Genomic DNA, 26223 nt, shown 5'->3' on the forward strand with positions numbered 1-26223 from the left:
GTGTACAGTGTTGTAATAAGCTATCCTACAAAAGCGTAGGTTTCATATATGTTTATTAAAGCAACACCAAAGATTCTTTTGTACCTTAAAATAATGTTTCTAAAATCGCTTCAAAATCAACTCGTAACAGGGTGAACGGCATTCGCTTTGCGACCCTCTATCGGCTATAACCGCACCATGCAAGTTTGCCAGATCGGGTAGCGGATCTGTAGTTCGAATGAGACATAAGAAACTACAAATTTGACTTGCTTGCAAGCGTTACTATAGCCGATTCGTGGAGCCTATATGAAAAATAGCCGTTTCTAATGGCGCAATACATCATACTTTCATAAAATTATGCAACATACCGTGGCTGGATTCCAGTCCAAAATTGTCATGCCCTTCACTCGCTAACTTCCCTCTGTCTCGTTCACTCGGATGTACGTCATTGCTTACGTTGCATGAGTGCCCACTACTGGCGGAAACTGCAATGGGCTGAACTGGAACGTCCCAAGCCCTTGATCACTCAGAATCAGCTATGGAGTTGATTTATTTTTATTTATTTTTTTCCCTTTAAGAATTTGTTTAATGCAGCATCCAAATGTAAATAGGTGTGTTTAGGTTGTTTTAAATTAAAAAAATATATAATTAACATATCATAGAGTTGTTTGTTGTGGTGGTGATTAGACGAGATCTGTGGTGACGTCACAATCATACTGCATTGTGGGACATATAGGTGCCTGAAGTGTACGTAAGTAGACTCGCTCCCTCTGTCAAAATCGAGGGCACGAGGGTCTGCCTATATAAACTTACCTTGTCCACTTCACGAAGTGGAATGCGCTTCAAAATGGCGACAGGGATTCCCACGAGGGGAAGTGCTTAGGGAAGTTCGCAAGTGCGTGTCTAAAAGTGGACTGGAACGCAGCCCATGTCTGTGACCATCGTTATTTCCAAAGCCGGTGCTGGATAAACAAATAGTGTGCGTGCGTGTGACAGTAAGCTGCGGTAGGCTAAATTATTTACGACTGCGGTAATGGACAATACCTGCTTCCAACCTGTAGGGGGACCGAATAGGAAAAGGTGTTGCTTAAATAACTGCACATTTAAGTTATATTGTTATACTCAGCTTCTTTTGGGTTAAAGGGGTCATGACATGGTTTTTGTTTTTGTTTTAATATGTTCCCTTAGGTGCAATTATAGTATTACTATGTTTTTTTGGACAAAAAACTTTTAAATTTCAGTGATTTATGACCTTTTCCCACCCTGTTTTGGGGGTGTTTCCCCTTTAAGAGTTCAGTGTTAACGCCCACTGTTATGATTGGCTAACGTCATTGGCTAAAAGTAGTTTTAAGATGAAATACATTACTTACAGTTTGCGGCATCGTTGTTGGGCCTAGAATAGTCGACACGGCCTGATCTTTAAGCAAAAGTTTTCTGGCAAAGCAGCATCATACTGCGATTTGTTCTCAAAACAGTCATCCTTGAAATGTAGAGAACACATGCTTAAATTAACACTGCCGTGACTGGGACGTCCGCAAAAAATAAACTGCATCCATTTTTCACTGACATCTGGATCGTTCGGCAGCGTATTCAAACATTTTGTTTGTCCACAGCCAGGAACAGCACATCTGCGTGGCATCGCAATCTCCTTGTAAACAGACCCACTCGCTGCACGTCGACTGAACACCATAGACAGTATATAAACTGGACACAGCGTTGGATTCAACGGAGACAAGTGAAGTCAATTAGAAACTCTTACTTCCTGGGGGTCGAGCGTACTGCGCAGACTCAACCTGAGCTTGATGACGTAGATGTGACGTGAGCAACCCGTCTGTCTTCTAGTAGCTGTGCCGAGAGAAATCTGAATCATTCCCTTCCGAAACTTGCAGAGACGGAGAGTATGAGTAGGAGCTGTCCATGAGCTTGGAGCAGGAGAAACTTTTGCTAAGTATTCTGGTTAAAAATTTTGTCATTTTGCCTCCACGTCCCCCCGATTGCGCGCAAGCTTCTCCTCCTGTCCATACGGTAATCTCTCTACTGTGTGACAGAGAGTCGCGTGGTTATGACGCAATCGTCGAAATGAGGCGTAGTTGTTGTCGGTACACGATCCGTTCCACCTGCACGATCCGTTTCACGCATGCGTAGTAGACGCAGTAGAAAACGCACATGCGCAAATGATAATTCTGTTTTGCGACGATTTACGACACTGCACGATCTGTTCCACGTAGTTCTTTCTTCATGTAAGTGCAGATTGTCTAGGCAGAAATGCATATTATGTTCCTTATTGTCTTCTGTAAACAACATTGAAGGGATCATTTTCCTCATTTAGATTATATAGATATATATTAGCCTATATAGACCCATACCATACTAATACAAAATTACTCAACTTAAAAGTTAACTAATATTAGCAGCTTTTAATAATAAAAAAACGACACAAACCGTCTTTGACAATACTACTGACCTCAGACCAAAATACGGCAAGTTAAGCCTAATACCATGCAGCAGTGAATCGCAAAGGAGAGTAGCCTATGGAGGAAACTGATCATGTATGTTAATGTAACAACTCACAACTCCTTTATTATTTTTGGATTGGCAACCACGTAAACACATCGTAATGCATGGCGTAAGCTACATTTAAAAGCATCAAAATAGACCCGCTGTGAAATGTTAAACACAATACAACGTTACACAAATATGCCGCAAGTTGTGCCATCGCATGCGTGGTTCCGATAGTGTAGGAAAACCGTGACGTTTTCTACTACGTAATTACGCGCATGCGTGTACGGATCGTGCAGGTGGAACGGATCGTGTACCGACAGTTGTCTTGCGCTGGAGGCGGTCATATGCAAACGACTGGTACGTCACTTCCGTGACGTCACTTCTTACCCCAACGAGCTGTAATTACTATTAGAGTAATTACTCTTATACCAAAAGATCAAGGCAAATTTGGTTTCTCATGTCATGATCCCTTTAAAAAAACAATTTGTATACCTTTTAGATGATTTATTATGGACTAAAAACATAGTGAGTGACTCAAAATAATGCATGAATCCAAAATACATAACACTAGCCTACATTTCTATTTTATTTATTTATTTATTTTTTACTTATTTTTATTCAGTATAACACAAAGGACAACACAAATCATATAACAGCCTATCATTAGAGAAAAAGAAATTACAGCTGATCCAAAATTAGTAATTGTTAAGTCAATATATCTCCCATTGACTATTTTGTATATGGCTATGATGTTTACTTAAGATTAGAATCCACTCTCAATCTTTGCTTTATCAAAGTGATTTCCCCCATCATACGTTTTCCCCCCAAAAGTTTAAAACATTAACCACATTAGATGTTATAAAAAATAACCATCATAACAAAAAAATCGCAAATATATAAACTGTAAAAAAAAAAAGAAGCGCGGTCAACACAAAATTAACGAATCAGTCTCTGAGACAACGAGTTGTTCCTGAGTCAATTAAAGATTCGTCACACCACTAGACGACGGCGGACGGAGTGGCAGAGGAGAGTGAGACTGCTGCATTAGGGGAAAATGCGAAAACGTGAGTAAAACAAACGATTATCAGTTTAAACTAAAGGTTGGATTCGATAGTGTTCCTTACAATTTACCAAAGATCCAGTGATCCATGGATATTGACATAAAGTTAGGAATCGTGTTTCCTGACATGTTTTTGAGCCTGATTTCGACGCCAGGGAAATAAAGCAAATTTCCCTGTGAACGCAAATACAATAATGGTAGTTCTATCAGTTATATAGTTCATATCGTCCACCCCTAAAACTTGTATAGTTTTTGTCAGTGTTTATTTAAAAACATCCAATTATGCAGAATATTAGATGGCAAATATTTAATTGATGACAATACAATATAGGGTATGATTTTACCCCTAAATTCAGCATATTCACACAAAATGATAATTCCTACTGTAAATCCACGTTTCGCTGCCTGGAGTCATTGTTTCTGTGAATTGCAGCGATCCATTTGCTTCTCTTTTCTGTAGCTTCTGCAGTCTGTAAAGATATAGGCTACCTCAGATTTCTTCTCAGATATTGCTTGTAGATTTGACAAATGATTAAAAGAAAACCACAAAAAACAACAACAACAACAACATTGAATTAAATGTGATGTTTTAAAGTTTAAGACTGAAATAGTATTTTCTTGCAAAAATATTTGGTAACACTTTACAATAATGTCTCATTTCTTAACTTTAGTTAATGCAGTAATTATAAATTAACAACAAGCAAAATATCTTTACAGCATTTGATTAACCTTTGATAATGTTAGTTAATAAAAAATAAAAAAACTTTTAGTTCACGGTGCATTTAATAATGTTTACAAATATAACTTTTGATATAATTTTTTTTGTACATGTTGAGATTAACATTAACTATGATTAACAAACCGCATATAATTATTGTTCATTGTTAACTAATGTAGGTAATTAATGTTAACAAATGAAACCTTCTTAATAAGTGTTACCAAGTTTTCTAATCAACTTAGCTTTATTTACAACTTCAAAGCATTATTTTTTTTTTTACAGTGTAGTTGAGTTCACTTTATGCCCAGAAGGGACAATCCTTGCTCCTGGATTTTCAGTTCTATATCACTGGGTGTACTCATTTTCCAGTTTGATTTTGAGGTTGTGGTGTATCTACCAACTCAGTTATTTGTCCTATGGAAGACAACACTCCATGGGATCCTGTGAATCAGGCAAGAGGTGGCAGTTGAAGGGCCAGTTCAAGTTGATCAGGTTAAGAGCGTGACTGCATTGCTGCTCCGCCGTGGAGCAGATGGACTGGCATGGCTGCAGAACTCCACTCTGAGGGCTACAATGGGGCAAAAACATACCGCATACTAGCCGCCGAAAAGATTCAAAGCAGGCAAGCTCCATCAGCACCTGCAATATCAGAACAAATTTCCCAAATAAAAATGTGATTTGTATTGTTGATCAAGACAACTCTCTTGACTCGTTGAGAACGTGCTTTCTCACCCTGTACTTGTGCAGAATAGAAGCAGCCTCTCTCTGATCAGAAACTGTCAGCCAGATGTTTGGAAAGGATGTAAGATTGTAGCTTAGACCTCTGCACATTTCAACCCGGATGGGCTCACAAGGTGAAGCTGAGAAGGAAAAAAAACAAAATAAGTCTCATCTTCAATGAGAGTGACTTTTGACTACTAAAAAAGTAACTTTTTAGCATGATATTTCAGTTCAAGGCTTTGCATTATATGGTCAAGCACAGTATATTAGATATTAAATACGTCACATACTCCCTGTCTTTAAAAAATATTAGCAAATAATACAGTAAAATGGGAAACAACACGGTTACACATTTATTTATATATTTTTAAATATATTGTTGAACTAACAATGAACTATTGTGTTGGTAACCATGATTAATGCTGTTTTCAAATTTTGTGAATGATGACTTACATTTTTGGATGAACTATACCTTAACTGGGTTTTTTTTTATTAAAATGGAATAAGAAATTATTCTTTTAATGAAATAATACTCTAAACAAGGAACTAAAACTGCCAGTAGGTGGTGGTAAATGTCTAAACAAAGGGCCTTTCACACCGGACACGTGACGAAAAAGCAAAACGAATAAGCGAAAAGTTTGCGTGCGAATAGTTTGCATCAAAACCATTCACATCAGCCGCGACGCTAATTTGCGACTTCTGTGACGTTCAGAGCTTCAACATTCCAAAACTTTCGCACCGACAGCTGAGAAAACATGGACACCTCATCTTCATCATCATCATCATCATCATCATCATCCAGTGAAGACGAGCCTTAGGGGATTATGCTAATGTCCACTTTTAGTTTCTTTTTCCTCTCTCCTTTTTCTCACATAGGGGTTCCTGAGGTTTTTCCACCGTTTTTTTGCGTCTTCAGCTAAACATAGTGTGTTTTGTAATGTCAATACACATTACATGTAACACACGAAGTAACAAGTTAAAATCATTCGACTAGAAACTGTAGATATCACACAAAGAATGTATAGTATACTAAAAGCAGCCGTAAATAGTCTCACTACATTTTGTTACATGTTCAAAGTAAACATGGTCTCTATCTTTGACGATAATAGTGTTAGCTTTCTATCCCGAATGTAGTTTAGCCTGCTAGTCTACACAGCACAGGACTATACAACGACTAAAACTATCACACAACACACTCACAGTCGTGATAACCGAGTTGGTTGGCAATGCTACGCCACACATTGTCCTTCAAATCGTTGTCCTTGTTGTATGTGATTGGCTGAAGCCTTTTCTGTCGCCGCAAAAGTAAAAAAAAAAAAATCGACATCAAAGCAAAAAATAATACAAGTAGTTTTCTGCCGCAGCACATTTGCGTTCGGTGTGGAAGCACTCATTACACACACAGCTGATCACAAAATAAAACCATCGCGCGAATTATTCGTGCGTCAAAATCGCGCCCAGTGTGAAAGGACCTTAATTAATTAATTCATTCATTCATTCAAATGGCTGATTCATGCAGGAATGAAGTAAATAGGTGTGTTTGATTCGAAGCGGTGCTGTGCAGACTGATGTATGACATCAAAATACCGTGACAGTGATTCAAAAGCATACAGAGCCGTCAGCTCTCGAATCACTTTAGTGTCATACACTGATCGGTCTGCGCAGCACCGCTTCAAGCCGAACAAGCCTGATGGCTCTCTTTATGAATGGGCCATTAAATCATTGGTTCACCCGACTGATTCACTCAAAACACGAATTCAATCAGAAACACTGTTGTTTTGCTTGGAGATGCACAGGGGGAGTCATGGCCTAGTGATTAGGGAGTTGATCTGGTGACCCAAAGGTTGCTGGTTCGATTCCAGAACCAGTGGGAAATGACTGAGGTGCCCATGAGCAAGGCACCTAACCCCTAATCGCTCCCCGGGCGCCGCACAAGGCTGCCCGCTGCTCTGGGTGTGTGTATCCACGTTTGCAGTGTGTGTTAACTACTCACTACTCTGCTCCTAATGTGTGTGCATTAACTTGGATGGGTTAAATGCAGAGGTCAAATTCCAAGTATGGGTTACCATACTTGGCCGTCACGTGTCACTTTCACTTTCACAGTCATTCTGCTATGGCTTTATAGGTAACAAAAACAGACAATATTGTGTCTAAAATATAACACAATATTAATTTCTTATTTATTGATCTGTTGTATAAAATCAGTAACACATTTGCACTTGTGTTATTTGGAACAAAAACTAACAAGAACTATATCATATGATATAAATATGAGACAAAAACTCATACAGGGGTATTTTTTGTCCCAATATCTTGAATTTTAGGGGCATGTTTAGGTGCATCATGTTCATCACCATCAACTGTATGAAATATGTAGGTCTGGGGCATTGCGGTTGCATTAAATGTATTAAAAATTGTAAGGCATTATTTTTTTTTACCCCGACTAATTTATTAAATTAATGCATTGAATCGACAGCACTAATATTTATAATATTCTCACTGAAAGGAGGGTAGGTAGAGTTAATGCAGTCATGCTCATCTGCACCGTCTGCGCAGTCATTCCATCCATCACACCGCCAGTCCTGGTGAAGACACTCCCCAGAGCCACAGGCAAACTGTGTTGGACTGCATGTTCCTTAAAGCAGAAAGACATGATGCAGTGCAGCTTTACAAACTGACAAACTTTACAAACATAGAGGTTCACAAAATGTTGACAACATTTTAAATGGACAAAAGCTGTGGAGTCTTGTGGTACTCACTTTCTGAAAGAGATATGGCCTTAAATGATGCATAAAAACCACTGTCAGCAACACCTTCATCTGCCACAAACACAACAGTCATCACAGGTCCAGAAGAGGTCAGATCGGGAGGCAGCGCTGAACCACAATACCTGCACAGAATGAGAGTGGTGCATTATATTTTGAAGTGAAGAATTCAGTATAAAAATGCAGAAAGGACTGTGTGATGATGGTTAGGATTAGTATGTCAGAAATACTGTGACTTCTTTTGCTTCTGTGTTAAGTGTAAAGTAAGACCTGTGTGTGTTGAGGAATGGGAGTTTATGTACAACAGGAAAACACTTTAGAATAGGTCCATCATTAAAGCTACACTGTGTAGGATTTTCTCCCATCTAGCGGTGAAATTGTTTATGACTACCAACTGAATATTACTTTCTAGCTCCTCCCATTCCGAGGTCGTTTCAAAGGGATACTCCACCGTTTTTTCATATTAAACTATGTTATTCCCTTAACTAAGACGAGTTGATACATACCTCTCTCATCTCAGTGCGTGCACTTAATCACTCTGGTGCGCGGTGACACTTTGATAGCACTTAGCTTAGCCCAGTATATTCAATGGTATCTAACAGCAATGCATTTAGAAGTGACCAAACACATCAACGTTTTCCCTATTTAAAAACAGTTACACGAGTAGTTATACGACCAAGTAGGGTGACACAAAATAAAACGTGGCTCAGTAAAAAGTCACGCCTGATCCTCTTCTTCTCACTTCTGTCAATAGTGGATCAGGCATGACTTTTTACTGCGCCGAGTCGAAGTATTCCCAAAAGTGCTATTCCGCCATACATTATAGTTATCCTTTTTAACCCACTTAGAAAAGCGCCACGTTTTATTTTGTGTCACCCTACTTGGTCGTATAACTACTCGTGTAACTGTTTTTAAATAGGGAAAACGTTGATGTGTTTGGTCACTTCTAAATTCATTGCTGTTAGATACCATTGAATATACTGGGCTAAGCTAAGTGCTATCAAAGTGTCACTGCACGCCAGAGCGATTAAGTGCACGCACTGAGATGAGAGAGGTATGTATCAACTCGTCTTAGTTAAGGGAATAACATAGTTTAATATGAAAAAACGGTGGTGTAGTATCCCTTTAATTCCTACGGTGGCCGTATTATTTCAAATCTGCCGGCAGTCGCGAGTAATCTCCCCCTCGCATTCGTCACGGCGCCACTGAGTGTAAAAACGCGAATGGCGAAGCTTGAAATTCCAGGTATGTCCCTCTTTGGCTAATGTATTTTCAAGATGGAGATGTATTTTCAAGATGGCTGTCGCCATTCGAGCGACTCGCTCATATGTATTCTAAATGGCAGATTCTACGCTTACGAGAATACTTGATTAGTTGGTAGAAGTAATTACACATTAATGAGCACATATCATTTTGAAAGAACAAAGTGTTTTTTTTTTGCTAAGAATCAACTTAAAAAAATACACAGTGTAGCTTTAATGAATAACTACACAGGAACAAATGAGTAACACACTATAGTATTAACATTCTACTATTAGCTACTATTATCTAACAAGAAACTGATTAACAAATTAGTAAGTAATAGCACTCAGTCGGATGAGGTAATTCACTATTAGCTAATCAGTAACTACTATTTTTGTCATACCTTCCAGAGGACTACTAAGAACTACTATATACAGTACAGGTTCATAATTTATGTCAATATTGCATAATATATCATTAACTCTAAAGTAAAGGTCGTGTTAACTCACTAGTAATGACTCAAATATTACCAAATCCTTTAGAATGAATTACTTATTATTTGGATCAGTATTCTAAAGTGAAAATCATGGTAACCCACTAGTAATGCTCAAGTGTTACTACTCAAGAAGCCATTACTATCCAAAACCTTACAAAAACCTCAAAAGCGTACCCTGATTTCAGTCATTACTAGAGTGTTATCATGTTTTCCACTTTAGAATAACCCAATTCTGGGTTTGGAGTGTGGCGGGGTAAACTTGTGTAGAGGTACACGGGGGACCATAGCTGATATTGTTACTGCAGAAATGCATCATCACAGTCTGTAAAAAGGATCAATTGCTGTCATTCTACAACTGTTTAATTGCTCCAGTTCATCAAATACAACTCTCCCTGAAATGGTCATTTAGCTGCTCCATAACACAATTAAAGTAAGCTTCAAGATAATGCACATAATGCAGTTGATAAAAATTCAATTCAAATATGTTAGACTATGTAGTGATGAATTTTAGAAACAAACTTTTGAAATGTAGACAAAAAGAAGCAAAAAACGTAGTGAAGTATTCTCACCTCCCCAGCACAGTGTTGGGAACCGTGTCTGTACTGTCGTAAACCTCCACATAGTCAAACTCACAGACATCCTGCGTTTCCAGACTGAAATTCTGAAAGCTTAGTCTAACAACTTGTCCATCTTCCACAGATATTTGCCATGTACACAACTATAAGAGAGCAGTCAAACATTAAGTAGTAGAGATAACTTAAATAATATGATAGAAACAGTTATGCAACAGAAACAAATAATAGTTACTGAATAGTTGGCCTACTGAACCAATATGTTAATAGATCAGTGCACAGCCAGGTTGGCAGGACTGGTCAACAGCTCCATATGTAATACTTATTTCATATACCAAGATGTTTCCCAATCATAGCAGTGGGTATTTACATTGAAATCTTAAAAGAAACATGCCTTTTAAAAACTGACCCCTGGTTTCACAGACAAGGTTTAAGCCTAGTCCCAAACTAAAATGCATGTTTGAGCAGCTTTAACTGAAAGCAACTTGCAGTGGCATATCTTAAAATATGCCCATGCTATTGTTTTGTCTCAAGATGCACACCAGTTATGTTTTTCTTTTTCTAAGGCACGTTTATAAATGCTACTTAAATGCTCTAAGTGAACTAAGGCCTAATTCTGACTTAATGACCTGTCTGTGAAACCAGGCCTGAGTGTTTTAAATCACAGGGTCAGAAACAGGGTAGAAACTGAGAGTTCACAAAAACATATCCACATAATTTCAACTACAGTGGTTCAACCTTGTGTGCGTCTTCCTCTGCTTGTAGGTCATATGTCAGAACACCAGCTCCTGTGTCATCACCACGTGCATGTGTCGTGCTCTCGTGAACGCGCGACGGAGACTGATACAGAAGAGAAGAAATTACTGAATAAAGTCGATATTTTGTTTTTTCAAAAAGTTTTCTCGTCGCTTCACAAAATTAAGGTTGAACCACTGTAGTCACATTGACTATTTTAACGATGTCTTTCCTACCTATTTGAGCCTTCAAAGTGTTAATTAAACAGCTGTGCTAGCTCCCCCTCAAAGCTCTTCAATGCAAAGGGAAGCAGCGGTTATGGTCTCCTGAGTGTGAGGCTGTGTTTGACAAGGCGAAAGGTTTTTACACTTTACAATTCAAAGTTTCCAATCAGAGTAATCTGTGACGCATCGCTATATGTTGTTGATGCCGTCATTTCTCGCATACTCGCGGACGGCCAAGAAAACCAATAGCTTTTGCTTTGAGAATGTTGAGCAAAGCAGAGCAAAATTATGTCCAAATTGAAAGGGAGGCACTTGGAAATGAAGTAAAGAAGTAAAGATCTGGTGTTGTCATCAAAGATGGTCCTGTGTAATACACTGGGGGCATTATGTTGGCCAAATGTCAAACTGACCATGATAATGCTTCTAAGGGGAATCTTCCCGATCTTTGTGATAATCTGCCTGAATAAACTGTTTGACTGTTCATTGTACTAAGTTCAGTTTAAAGAAAAAGGACATTGAATGATTATAGAGTTTTTTCACAGTACATTCTGTTCTCCAGGTATAACTAAGGGTACAGTGTTATGCAGGTGTTTAATTGTTGAGTGAATAGCAAAAACACTATAGGCCAGATTTACTAAGAGCTTTTGCAAGTGCAAACCCTCTTTTGGTGTTAAGAAAACTACTGTCAGGATTTATTAGACACGCAGTGAAAAATTAGCGATGAAAAGGCACGGACACAGTTATTTTTGCGGCTGACCTTATTGCATATGCATTTGTAGGAGTTTGTCTGCACACTTGTCAGAGCAAATCTGTTTTTGTTTGTAAAGTTTATGCTATATAGTATTCAGATTCAGGAACTGATTTACAGTGGTAGCAGTTAATAAAACATTTACCTGTTGATGTGGGTAAGGCTTTGGATGGTTTGGACTGGACAATGATCCATATTCTCCTGTTATTTTTCCTCCACATTCTAAGAATCAAAAGAGTGCATCCATTATGGTTTTTCCTTTCAAGTGAGATAAGAGACTAGAAGTATCACACTTTGTGTAGTGACTTTATTACTCTAACCCTTGTGCTTCTGATTACAGTTGACTTCATCTGAGTGGTCCTGACAGTTTGGGTGGCTGTCACAGATGGAAATAGGTAGTAAGCAACGACCACCATCACACATAAACTCTTCTCTGGAGCAGCTTTCTGATTGCATGCAGGGAGAAAACTTTAGTACATAAACAAAAAAATGTAGTTTAAAACACACCATGTGACATATTTTTTTATAATTTGTGATCAGGGGCCGTATTCACAAAACATTTTATCTTACCACGAAGAGTTCTAAATAGCAGTAAAAGTTCTTAGGTAAGAGTTTTCTCTTAAAACCTATTCACAAAGCTGCTGAGACCAACTTTTACTAAGGAATATAGAGAAGTCTTAAACTAAGAATAGGGGCGGGGGTTGACCTCGTTGCTATGGATGATGTCAACACGCTTACTAACTATGATTGGCTGATTGGTCTCTGTCAATGATTTAATCATAGAAATATTGTAGAACTATGTATCATGTTGCCATATTCAAATAAAGGTTTAAAATATGAATGTTGCCATATTCAAATATAGATTTAAAAAAGCAGGCTAAGCGTCACTAACGACTCTCACTCTCAGCCCAGCCGGGGATATGGGGGAGTACTCAGTGTTTGGGATAAATTCCGAGCTCAGAGCCCTCGATCCCCTCGGACAGCACGGCAAATAGGCTTATTTTACTCTTTTACTCTATCTGATAATTTGTAAGTGTGAACTGTGGCAGTTCTTTCACCGGACAGTTGTTTCAACACTGGACATCAACCACACGGCATACGCTAATACCTTTTCATATACTGTCTACTTTCTATGTATAACAGTTCTATCTAATAACGTATTAGACAGGACTGTTAGACAGATCGTAAACTAATGAACACAGAGAATGCGGGCACTATGTGCTCAGCCTCTGGCGTTCTCAGCGCCGTTAAAATAAATGTCAAAATGGAGAAAAAGCCTTTGGAGAAACCAGGAGAACTGGCCCCCCAACTGAGCCTGGTTTCTCCCAAGGTTTTGCTCTCCATTCTGTCACCTGATGGAGTTTTGGTTCCTTGTCACTGTCGCAATTAGGGGCTTTCACACCAAGGCAAGGCAAGGCAAGGCAAGGCAAGGCAAGGCAAGGCAAGGCAAGGCAAGGCAAGGCAAGGCAAGTTTATTTATATAGCACATTTCATACACAATGGCAATTCAAAGTGCTTTACATAGAAGAAATTAAAATAATAAAAAGAAATAAGAATAATTAAAACAGTTTAGAAAAATAAAATAAAATACAGTACTTATAAAAAAAAAGAATATTATTATAGATCTTTCCTTCAAAAGGATTCCCTTAAGACTTAAATCTTTCAACCTTCTTTTAACCTTCAATCTTCTTACGACTTCCATCTATCAACTTTCCTTTAACTTTCTTTTCTCCCTCATTTACTCGCACGTTCTTTTCACTTTCTTTAGCACTGCGTTCACATTCTTTCTCAGACGAAAACTTTAATATCGTCATTTAACTACTATCAAACCCACATTAATACACGTCACTTTCACATTATCACTTTCTTTTACATCTGCCTTGCCTTGCCTTGCCTTGCCTACTGGAGAGGAGAATATGGTCGATAGTAGAACCTCGGATTCAGGAGGAACAGTGCGGTTTTCGTCCAGGCCGTGGAACACTGGACCAGCTCTATACCCTCTACAGCAGGGGTGGGCAACTCCGGTCCTGGAGGGCCACTGTCCTACAGAGTTTAGCTTCAACACTAATCAAACACACCTGAACAAGCTAATCAAGGTCCTCAGGATTACTAGAAAATTACAGGCAGGTGATTTTTTCAGGGTTGGAGCTAAACTCTGTAGGACAGTGGCCCTCCAGGACCGAAGTTGCCCACCCCTGCTCTACAGGGTGCTGGAGGGTTCATGGGAGTTTGCCCAACCAATCCACATGTGCTTTGTGGATTTGGAGAAGGCATCCGACTGTGTCCCTCGTGGCGTCCTGTGGAGGGTGCTCCGGGAGTATGGGGTCCGGGGTCCTTTGCTAAGGGCTGTCTGGTCCCTGTACGACCAAAGCAGGAGCTTGGTTCGCATTGCCGGCAGTAAGTCAGACTTCTTCCCGGTGCATGTTGGACTCCGGCAGGGAGCACAAGATTTAGGACTAGGTGCTGGTTTTAGTGCTAAAATGTTTTGTGAAATACTCTCAGAGCAAAAATTTTGGAGTCCTAAATTTAGGACTGACACGCCCATTATATTTAAGATTTTCTCCTAAAAGAGTTTCTTTTAGCCTTAAAAGTTTTTGTGAATATGGCTCCAGAATATCATATACATTTTCACTGCTTGCTGCTCTCGTATTAGCAACAGTTTCAAATGTTTTAAAGTTTAAGGTAGAAACCGTATAATTAGACTTTGATTATAATTAAATTTCACTATTAGCAACAGTATTAGCAACAGTATTAGCAACAGTTTCAAATGTTTTAAAGTTTAAGGTAGAAACCGTATAATTAGACTTTGATTATAATTAAATTTCACTATTGCATATTTATTGGATATGACACATTTAAATTGTAGACTATTTCAATCTCAAAAACATTCCAGGCACTGCATATCAATAGCATGAATCCATGCTTTCATGTTGCTTGCTCTTTATACATAAAAGTTATATTTTATGTGCATCTGGTATGAAACATTAACTTGTTGACTTTGATTGCTAGGCATAGCATTCCAACAGGTATAGGTCTAGATGTTTGAAACTAAAACTAAAGTATGTTAAGGTTGGGTTTGGGGTAGAGGTCTTCACAGTGAACCCGAGACCCGTCGACCCGGGACCCGACCCGGGACCCGTATGGGTTCGGGTCTATATTTTAAATGATCAGCCGGGTCCGGGTCGGGTCCGAATCTATTACTTCGGGTCCCGGGTCTGTTTAACATTGTGTGTAATACCCGTGCGATCGGAGTCATCAGATCAGACGCGGAGAAAAACCGGCCGTGATTAGACACTGCTTGTGTTTTTTTGTAACTTGCAACTTGTAAAATTAGGACACTCAAAATAAATTGCGTTAAAAAGCATTATTTTAGGTTGATCCAGCTAGCGCGCATGTGCAGTCTCAAGCGCGTGTCATGTTTCTATGGCAACCAGTTACCAGAGCTTCAGTGAGGGACCGCCAAACCGCGCTTTAGATTTTACAATATAAATTAACCGTCTTGTTTAATCTTAAAGTTTTAGTGGTCAGATTCAGACTCGATGCAGAGCAGAGAGCACGGAGATGATAGCAAATAAATAACGTCAGCGGCCATGGCACTGAACAAGCAATCGTTATTATAGTTCAAAAGGGCAAACAGTCAAAGTTAATATGCGAGTTAACTCGAGTTAGAATGTAAGTTACATGTGCAAAGTTGCATTTGTCATCCATCACCGTGACATCAAGTGGACTATTGAAGCTGAAATAATGAGTGGATTAAGCTTGGACTTGGAATAACGAGAGGAATAACATGGATAACTTGTCGGAGGATTGTAATGCATGATCACAGCCAGTCAGGTAACGTTACAAGGAAGGGAGAGGAGACCAGCCTACTACGCTACTACGGCTCCTTAAATTAGGTAAGACAAAAAGTTGTATTTTTTGCAACAGGTTTATTGACTTGTAAGCAGTTTAAGGTGGAATATGTGACAATCGGGTCCAGTCGGGTCTGTGTCTTCCCGGCGGTTTCGGGTCCAGCTTTCAAATAATAGACGGGTCCAGGTCGGGTCCGGTTAGGCATTTCTCGGATCTGCACGGGTCCGGGTCCAGCTTTTGAAATAATAGACGGGTCCGGGTCGGTTCGTTGTAGCACATTACGGGTCTCTTTTGGGTTCGAGCACGAATTTTTGGACCCGTGAAGACCTCTAGTTTGGGGTTAGGTGCAGGGTTAGGCCAGGTGTGTCCATTTCAGCTTCTGGATAGCTCCAACTCCAATTAAACACACCTGCAAATCAAGGTCTTACTAGGCATAATTGAATCTTCCAGGCAGGTGTGTTGAGGCAAGTTGGAGCTCAACTCCAGGAGCAGGTTTGGACACTCCTGGGTTAGGCTAGTGAAAAAAATGCATTGATATGAATTTATTTAAAATGGTATTGGTCAGTTGATTCCACAACCAATTTAAATACATTTAGACTGAAAAGGCAGGCACATATAGCAGGTTGTGAAACTTGCGCCTCTGTGATCATGTTTAGTACTCGTTTAGTGACAAATACTGCATCAATGGCAGTCTCTGCTGACTGGCCACAAAAGCAAATGCCACTGCTCTGGGTTGGGGTGTCATATCATGACCCACGCCTGGGACAGAAGGCCCCTCCTTAGCGGGGCGGTCCATGGAAGTACAACCAACAACCCCATTATCTCCAAAAGCCATAGCTGGTTGGACCATCTCAGTGCCACCAGTAGCACTAACTCCTGTTCCTCCCCGATTTTCTGCAGTACCAAAGGCAGCAGTTTCATATTTTTTATATAATGAGCCAGCAGTGAGCTAATGTGTCCACTCCCAGAGGGGATTGCGTCAGTGAGAAATACAACTGGCAGTGGGTGGTCTAACATGTTCCAGATCATTTAGACCTTACTGGGATGTAGTTAAGCAGATGAAGACCGCAGAGCAGCGCTGTCACGCCTGTCAGCAGGGGTGCCTGTGATAGCCACCAGAGGGCGCGCCTTCCGTCTTTGTTATCTCATCATGGACTGCATTTCCCCTAAACCCATTGCCTGGGCTCATTATGCCTGATTACTTTCAGCTGTTTCTCATTTCCCTTGTTAACTCTGCTTATAAGCCCTGTGTATTCACTATGCCTTGGATGTCTTCTGCTCCGCCGTGTGGATCTACAGTCCTGTCTGCTCTGCTCTGCTCCGCCTTGGGAATGACAAGCGTGCAAGTGTATTTGTTTCTTGTCTTATTTGTTTTTAGCATTTGTCGTTGCTAGGAAATATTGTTTTGTTTACTGTGGTAACACGTGCTGAAGTCGTGTTTGTTCCCCTGCTGTGTCACATGGATTTTCGGTTTCGCTGAGCTGTCATAGCCATATTTGTTAAACAGTAAGGAGTGTCCAACGGCAGGTAAAGTACTTAAACAGTGTAAGCAAGTACACATTAGGAGAAGCAGTCAAGCAGCAGAAGTCAGCAGCGGTGTGTAAGTGTATTTGTTAATCGTCTCCTTTGTTTTTAGCTGTTGTCGTTGCTTGGAAACACTGTCCTCCAGAAGCTTGAGGACATCCCATAGAGGCACAAAATCACTTTTATGGACTATTCCCCACTGATGGAATGAACTCCACCCGAGCAGCTGAGTCTTTAGCCATTTTCAAGTATTCCTTTTTGTGAATACTTAACACATTTGTATTCAGACTTACTATTCTACTCTATTTATGTTCTATTTATTTACTTAAAAAAACCTTGCTTTGTGTACTGTGCTAGACTTACTGGGACTTGTCACAGTACTTTCATATTGTTGACCTATTGTTGGTTTGATTGGTTCTATTGTTCTCCTTATTTGTAAGTCGCTTTGGATAAAAGCATCTGCTTAATGATTAAATGAAAAGGTAAATGTAATCTTAACTCCCCATGAACTACTCCCTCACTTGATAGCAGGTTCGCTCTGCAATTCAAGTGGCCAGGGTTGTACATAGAATTGAGAGAAGACCCACAGAAGGAGTCTTCTTGCTAGTCTGTGTAGTCAGTGAGAGCGAACACCACCTGGGTGATTCATGTTAGCCACCAACGCCATTTTGTCTGTAAGAATAAGCACATGGTGATGCTGAACTTGTTGGAGGAAGTATTCCCTCACCAGTTGAACTGCTTTCAGTTCGTCAATTTATGTGCCATGGATTCTCTGCATTTAGTATAACCACTTGTCAAAGTTCTCATTACCCACTCATTACCATGCCCGGTTGCACCTACCAAGTGTCTGCTAACTGGTCAGTTTGTCATTCTGTGACAAGGAATTGTTCGTACTGAATGATCGAGCTGGTGCATTGTGCTTTTGTACAAAGAAGCCTGGTGACTTGAAGCATGGCTCTGCTTATGTTGTGAAGGTGTGACTGCTTTGTGACTGATATGAGACACAGCTTGACCTCTTCAACAAGGAAAAGCTTGGTACAACCCAAGTGGTCTGCTCAGTTGACCAGGGAAAGGAGTGCATTACCGGCTGCATAAACCTGATTTGCAGAATCTATTTCATGGATGTCTGATTTGTCTTGTGAATGGTTGGGCAACCTATACAAATTTCAAAATATATTTTAAGGTTAGTTTTAGGGATTCATTGTTTTACATGTGTTTATGAATTTCCTTTTAGGCTCTGTTTACACCTGGTATTGAGATGCGTTTTGGTCAATCGGATCACAAGTGGACAACGCTATGTACAGGTGTAAACGGAGTATAAAACATTTTGTGCTTGTCCACTTTCGACCACTTCCAGAGGCAGTCGCATATGCATTTGACCATATTGCTTTAGTAGTGTAATCGCCACAAACAGCCAACAAAACAGCCACAAAAGACGCCTACTCTCCACCTACTGACCTAATGCGTAAACATTATGGGAAACCAGATGGGATTTACCAAGACCCAAGTTTGAAGATGAAAAACGTACCAAGCACTATGTTCTCTCCTCATACCTGACATTCACAGTGTTCGGTATGCTCTCGCAGCTTTTAGAGCAGAAACGAAAGCTGCTGCTCTCCGTATGTTTTTCTGTCGTCTCCAGTTGTGTTCATATGTGAATTGCTTCAGCTTATTTCATTCATTAGATCGAAAGATCTAAGAAATCCCATACATAGACCCTCCCCTTGAAGAAATCAGGACAGAAGTGGCCGAAAGTGGACAAAAGAGACAGAATAAAAGACCGGGTATAAACGGGTAGGTGTCTCCCTCGTCTACTTGTGATCCGATCGACCAAAACACATCTTTAAGGTGATCTAAGTAACTTTTTTTCCTTAACTGAACAGCTTCGGAGTCATTAGAATGGTTCTATTACTTATTTCGGGTTGAATGGTGGTCGTTTCGCACCCCCCTGGTGCCCGTGAGCGGAAAATCCGCACTTGCAACTTTGAGCCGGCGGGCCGCCGGCCGCTGCGTCAGGAAGTCTCGTGTGATATCAGGTCTCGCGACGTAAACAGTTGCTTTACGGCCAAAAGAAATCTGCTAAAATGCTGTCATTATTGCGCTCCCTCACGCTGTTCGAACCCGAATGAAGAAGACGTTTTAAAGAATGTCCCATCTGCTTTGATGTCGTTGATCTACTAGCCTCTGGTGTCTGAAAATCGCCAACGAGATTTTACAACAGTGTTGTCAAATATCTATTCCGAAGCTGTGGGGGGAGCTCTAGAGAAAAACTTGCGAGCAAAAAGCGAGAATACAGCGAAGAAATCCCGAAACTACTGAGCCCTGCTTTAATACCAGGTGTACACAGGGCCTTGGACATCTTGGTTGGTTACCTATAGAAAGCAGAGTAGGACACCTAAAACTAAAAATGGTACACAAGAAAAGTTCTTCCACTTCCTGCAAATCGATCAATGAAATGTTACTGGATATTGCATATCAGATGCCTGTAAAATGTGATTTTATTTTATTTTATATATATATAAAGAACACGCTAAAGATAGATATGCAGTGCCAGGAGATCGAGTTTATTGAGTTTATTATTATATATAAAATGTGCAGTTTTAAACTATTAAAAGGAACATGATGTTGATATGTTTAAGTTATACTTACTCTGTCCTGGTAATATAGAATGGTATTGTGCAATGAACCCATTGCCACCAATATTCCCATCAGTGTGAAATGACACCAACACAGTACTGCTATTTGTATTCAATGTAGGTGGTGGAACATTGCCACAAAATCTAGGAAGAAGTGAATCTTAATTATTAAAAGTTTGAGAGAGATTGCCAAGAACAGCCTTGTAGAGAAACAATTATTTAATAACTCATTTATTCCAATGTATGCAGCTTCAAAATATTCCATGTCTAAGATGTATCTTGTGTTTTTTTTTATAGATAATTGTGTTTTTTAGGAATAACTGATGACGGGCCATTTAATTATTAGACAAATAATGCACATCCAAGGTGGTAATGCGCCCATGTCGGTGTACGTTATTTTTTTTTATAATATAGTCAATTATCCAGCTTATATTGTGGTTACCATGGCTTTTGTGTGTAGGGCAAATTTCTCACATCTCATCCCAAGCCTCCGTTGCTAATTCCAAAACATAATTTTAGAGCTAGTAACAGAGGCTTGTGCCATTGATATGCAGACTAAAGCTGTGTTCACACTGCCAGTGATTTTGTCGCTGCATGTTGCCAGTGGCTGGCGGTGAGGTCACTAGTGGGAGTTGCCCCTACTGGTTGCCTAGTAAACTATATGAATGACATTCACGGATGTTACTCCATGTTGTAGACACCCAATCCGTTTTCTTTTCGCTAAAAACACACATTGTGGAGTGAAAAGACAAAATATAAATGGAATCAGTACATAAAATACTTAATATTAAAGATGAACAAAAAAGAAAGCACCAGTCATGCTGGGCTCACAAAACCATTCAGGCTTGAAGTCAGCACTCCAAGTACCACTATGTACACAGAGACATATCATAAATTATAGGAAAATTGCTGACTGATAAAACTACTCTTGTCGCCGACAAGGATCATGTTGTGACAGATCACGTGCGCTCTACTGACCTCACTCTAATTGGTTGTTGTGCCCGAAAGTCGCACTTCATTTGCATAAATGTAAACATATCTCAACTTTGTTCCATCACTGAACACACTTACATCCTGTCACCAATGGAAATTGCTAGCTTTCCATTGAAATGAATGGGATCATGCCACTTAGTCACTCTATGTCAGATGCCCTATGATCTTGTCGCCATAACGGACATGCACATGAACCGACCATTGCAAGTCCACAAGACAGCTAGTGCAAATGAAGTGTGCCATTTAGAACAGGACAGGGCCTGATATAATCTTTGTCATAGAATTCACTTGTTTGTTCACAGTTTGAATTATTTTCAAGACCTGATGTGAATTATTCATTGTTGCTTTCAGTATGGCTATAAAGGTCTGCAAAATTATATAAACAGAGGGGCGGTGCCAAAATCAAAAGTGCACTATGGATGTTGATGTTTTTGGCTAAATGAAACTTTTCTCAAATTCTTTTCTCTTTTTTTTTTCTGAAGACCAATCACAGCTAACTGGGGCTGGCTGACCAATCACAGCTGACTGGGCTTTTAGAAAGGTGGGTCTTAAAGAAACCAAAACCAAAACTAAAACTAAAGCATTTACACAGAATGTGAAAATAGGTGCTGCAACAATGTAAATTTTAGGGAAAAAAGTGGCTTTTCGATATCGACAAAAACTTAGCCAGTCTTGACTAGGGTTTCCAAAAAGTGATTGTGTTATTGAAGAATTTGTAACACTTTACAATACGTTTGCACTAATATGCTTTAATTCATGCTTAACTAATGCACCAATAATCACATGTTCATTTATGACTCATGAAGAACTAAACCATTAATTAATGATTACTGCATCAGTAACTAATAAAGAGTCTATATGATTAATAGATTATAATTGCTGTTAATTAAAAGTGCAATAGGTCATCTGGGAAATGCTAACTTTAGCCTGCTAGCACTGAAAGCATACGATCCCACCCTCCCATCGAATCGCCGTCCAAAGCCATGATTCCTCCAAAACACGGACGTGCACAGACCAGAAGTGAGTCGGCCAGACACAACGCTATTGGATTTCATCATGTGTCATTCACCGGTCAGAAAACTTCACAGTACATTGAGTAACAGTCCTACAATACCGAATGCAAACAACTTTTTAAAAACGTAATTAGATGCAGCAAATTTTCTGTTGTGTAGTTACCAAAAACTTGTCAGTGTGTAATAATATTACTTGCATGACAGGGTTTCCACGATGAGAATCTGCTTTTCTCCGATGAAGATATACAGTATAGATCGTAGATCCTTTGCCAGTGCTACTTGTTGTCAGTTCAGAAGGAAAGTAAGGTTGTTGCTGTTTGCCTGCCATTCTGCGTACGTGAAACGCGCTGATGACAACTGATATCTGCGTGAACAGCCAGCGCAGTGGTATGCAAATATAACGTTGACTGACAGGGAGCACATGCTGCCATTTCATTCGGACCGAATTAAATGACTGAATGTACATTTTATGGTCCTATGCCTTCCACAGACGATATATATTTATAAAAATGTCATAAACTATTATGACATATTACTTAACAATTAGTTAATTGTCATGTGCCTCAAGTAAAGTCATATCATAATGATACATTTGCAAATCATTAGCTAATGATTAATTAAAGCAGACAACTGGAAGTTGAAGTATGTAGCTTTGACTAATTGTGGTAATGAACACATTAATTTACACGACAGCCAGTGGCACTGATCCTCAACACACCCGTCTCCATACCGGTGTGATGACTCCGATCTTCAACCAGATAGAACTGGATAAATATTCTGAATGTTCCAATCCAATCTGACTTCTGTAATCATACACTGTTCGTTCGTATATAAATGAACTAAAATTAATAACTTTTTTTATAACAAAAATGAACCATCACTGAATTTACTTAAGCTGGACTATGACGCTATTTTCTTCTAGATCTGCTGTACAGCCTAAACAAATTTTGTTGCATTATTTTCCTGTTATCACTGTAAAGCTGCTTTGAAACAATCAGTATTATAAAATACGCTATATAAATAAAGTTGACTTGACTATCAGTTGATACCAAATGTTATTAAGGAATTAATACATGATGACACATTTAATTAATAGCAATTCATGTATTACTTAATCTATTAATCATATAGAATCTCTATTAGTTGCTGATCCAGTAATCATTACATAATGGTTAAGTTCTTCATGAGTCATACATTAATACATGATTATCTGTGCATTAGTTAAGCATGAATAAATGCATATTAGTGCACCTGTATTGTAGTGTTACTAAGAATTTTATTGACAAAGTTTAGAATTTGGTGTGGGCAGCCAACATGGGTCAAGGTATTTTCGAAGTTCTTTAAGGGTGCATCACATGTTCAATTTCATTTTGACTGACTATTATACAGAGGTGGCTCAGTTGAATAGAAATTAATTAGAATTTAAATCCTTATTGACAAATGTTAGTTCTTGCACTGTATTCAAAGGTAAGTATTTTGATACTTGCAAAGTATTTTAAATGTAAATGTTTCCCCATGTCAATTCTGGTTGTCGTTTATGATTCAATAAACCACTTATGAGCAAACCTTGTGACTGCAGATGTCTTCTCTGTCTCCTCTCTGACTTCTAGCCAATCAAACAAGCAAGGAGAGGGTCCCTCAATAGCCAGAGATGACACTTGGATCTGCACTAGGAAAGGAGGAGACACCCTGATCACCCACACACAGTGAGAATCAGGAGGGTACAAGTCTGGGTGATTTGGAGAACTGAGAGTCCCCCCAGAATCCGTCAACACGCCACCACATTCTGTAAAAGCAGATAAAAAGTTAATTCATATTGAAAAGAAAGTTGAAAAAGGTGACATTGAAATCATATGAAATGTATGCATTTGATTATGGATGCTGTATATGTTGACATACAGTCACGCATGGGCCCTAGAGTATTTGGACACTTAAGTCACATTTAAAATGTCTGACTGATAGATACAAAATAGCAATCCAAAGAGCATCTGCAACAGAATGCTACTAGAGCTTTTTCTAAATTAACTTTACTTATCTTAGCTTTATTATTATTATTATTATTATTACTATCCATTCGTTTGAACTAACGAGCGATATTTAGAAGATGTGGTATTTGCGGCGTATGCATATAGCTGGTTATTGGTATATGGGTTAGGCTACTCTACTATTCTTTTAAAGGGGACATATCATGAAAATCTGACTTTTTCCTTTAAGTGCTATAATTGGGTCCCCGGTGCATCTACCAACCCAGAAAACGTGAAAAGTGACAACCCAGTAACTTTGTTGGTAACACTTTGGAATGCTGTTTCTTACTTACTGCATAACTAATAAGGAATTACTGAAGAACTAATAGGTCATTCTTTATTAATTAAATTTCACAGACACATTCTGGGGACACCACAGATTTATATTACATCTTGTGAAAAGGGGCATAATATTTATTTAGATTTTAGTTAAGTTTTGCTAGTCGTAGTATGCTGTTCTCTGTGGTTGATCGTATTCGTGTTTTGGGTCAGATGTTCCTGTCTACTCGTGGAGTTTTGTCATTAAAAGCGTGCGCACAAGTGGATTCTCTGCCTCGTCTCTCAGCAAACGTTACAGTTTGGTCCAGATATCTCCTGTGTGTTTGTATTGTTTATCAATAAAGACGGTTTATTTTGGATTCTCCTTCCTCTTGTCATTGCGATTAATCAGCCACCATTACAACAGCAGAGCATATATTAATTATAGTTTGTCTGTTTACAACAATGGTCATGCACTCATTAGTTAAATAATATATATTTCATTTATCATTATTATTTACTTATTATAAATTATGTAAATTTAAAATTAAGTCATGACCACCACCCTTCTGGTGACAGTAGAAGTTAATAATATTATATTAATTATTTAAATTATGTTAATGCATGTTAAATGACAGATCCACTGCCATCTGAATGGGCCTATTCTCTTGTTTGATTTGATTTGTAACATTTACTTTAATCAAAATGTTCCAAAAAAACTAGAAATATCATGGCTGACCAGATAGGAAGGGAAGTAAAACTGCTGCATTTACTATTGGACCCACAAATATTGCACAAAAAAGGACAGAGCCAACATTTGATGCGAACAATTTTTGGTACAGTAACAGATAGATTCTAGCCTTCCTTACAATTCTACTCTACAGCCACATGCATAGACAGAAGGGGTTATGTAATTATGTGATTGTCACTGTTGTGTTAGCTAGCATTTCTGTCAGGACCACTATCGTCAAATACGATTGAAAATTAGCATACAGTTAGGATTGGTAGTATGGTTCTGTGCTGGGCAAGAACTCCCTTCGCATCCATGCAGCCTAGCATGGATAAGAGCAGCAATAATTAGGGTAAACAGAACAGAACCAACAAGAATATATTGCAGATAATCATTTTTGATATTATTGTTCAGTATTTCATGAACAATGCTCACCTAACATTATTCTGTCACAATTTTTTTCTGTTAAATTCATATTCAATCAGTATAGTTCTGACAGCATGACTTAAATTTTACTTCATTCATTTACTCCTTTATTATCATCCATAATGCATAATGTAGCTCCTTTTTCAAAGGTCTTCTAACATCTAAATAATAAATTAAATCAGCTCATCTTAAATTCACATGGGTGTCCTAGCAGAGTAACAACATGTATTGTGCACTTGAACCCAACCTTAAATGCCACTTGGGTTGATATTTTGTAATAAAATGCAAAAAATTCGAACAAATGTCCAAACACATTTTTGGGTCACTTCATTTAAAATAGTATATGTAAATAGAAGACCATAAACTTACTCGTAAAGAATGTGGGCTCTTTCCCAGGCAGGGGTAGTGTGGAACTATGTGTAGAATGGGGTGCAGTCGGTCTCAAAGAAAGATTCTGTGAAATTCTGTCTCCAAACCGAGAGTCTAGAGGAGAAATGTCTCCTTTATTACCTTTAACCTCTGTGAAAAGCAAGAAAGAGTAGAATAGTGAGAAAGCAAATTTAGTTATTTTCTCTACTGCTGAAGCATTTACAAATTTGATAACTATTATGAGGTAATTGTAAAAATTCCTGTCAGGTTTCTCAATTAAGCTGATGGATGCAAAGTTCTTTTTTAAAAGGCTTTTTGTGAGACGAGGAAAATGATTTAAATTGGCATTGCATTGTGAGCACAAAAGCACTGGGGGAGGTGCCAGTGGCCTAAGCCACCTATAATTCTCTGGGGACACATTACTAGAAATAATTTATTCAAAAATAAAACAGATGAAATAGTAAATGTTAATTGAATAGAAATTAAATAACAAAAAAATTACTGTGAACAGTGTTACGGGATGTAATAGCTCATGGGAATGGCAGTCGATTGCTTTGGTCGTTCTTGTTTTATGTTTCAGCCTTCTGTGTTACTCATTACAGGCCCTGTTCCAAATGTTTGGCACTGGTCTGTTAAG

At 38.9% G+C, this 26223-nt stretch overlaps 1 protein-coding gene across 1 annotated transcript in view; it reads right to left on the bottom strand.

The window, feature by feature from the left end:
- Positions 1-4522: 4522 nt before the first annotated feature.
- The window catches only part of mfrp (membrane frizzled-related protein), a gene marked incomplete at its 5' end in the record, with an annotated part of 21950 nt that continues 249 nt past the window's right edge, over positions 4523-26223 (bottom strand). The window contains 10 exons of the mRNA XM_082179307.1: positions 4523-4898; positions 4992-5119; positions 7480-7614; positions 7739-7869; positions 10052-10200; positions 11907-11983; positions 12082-12207; positions 19787-19917; positions 23346-23565; positions 25587-25736. Coding sequence (XP_082035433.1) covers positions 4674-4898; positions 4992-5119; positions 7480-7614; positions 7739-7869; positions 10052-10200; positions 11907-11983; positions 12082-12207; positions 19787-19917; positions 23346-23565; positions 25587-25736 — 1472 coding nt within the window. The 3' untranslated portion in view covers positions 4523-4673. The remainder of the gene's footprint in view (positions 4899-4991; positions 5120-7479; positions 7615-7738; positions 7870-10051; positions 10201-11906; positions 11984-12081; positions 12208-19786; positions 19918-23345; positions 23566-25586; positions 25737-26223) is intronic.

This window comes from Leuciscus leuciscus, assembly GCF_965113295.1.
Source record: "Leuciscus leuciscus genome assembly, chromosome: 9".
Lineage (NCBI taxonomy): Eukaryota > Metazoa > Chordata > Actinopteri > Cypriniformes > Leuciscidae > Leuciscus > Leuciscus leuciscus.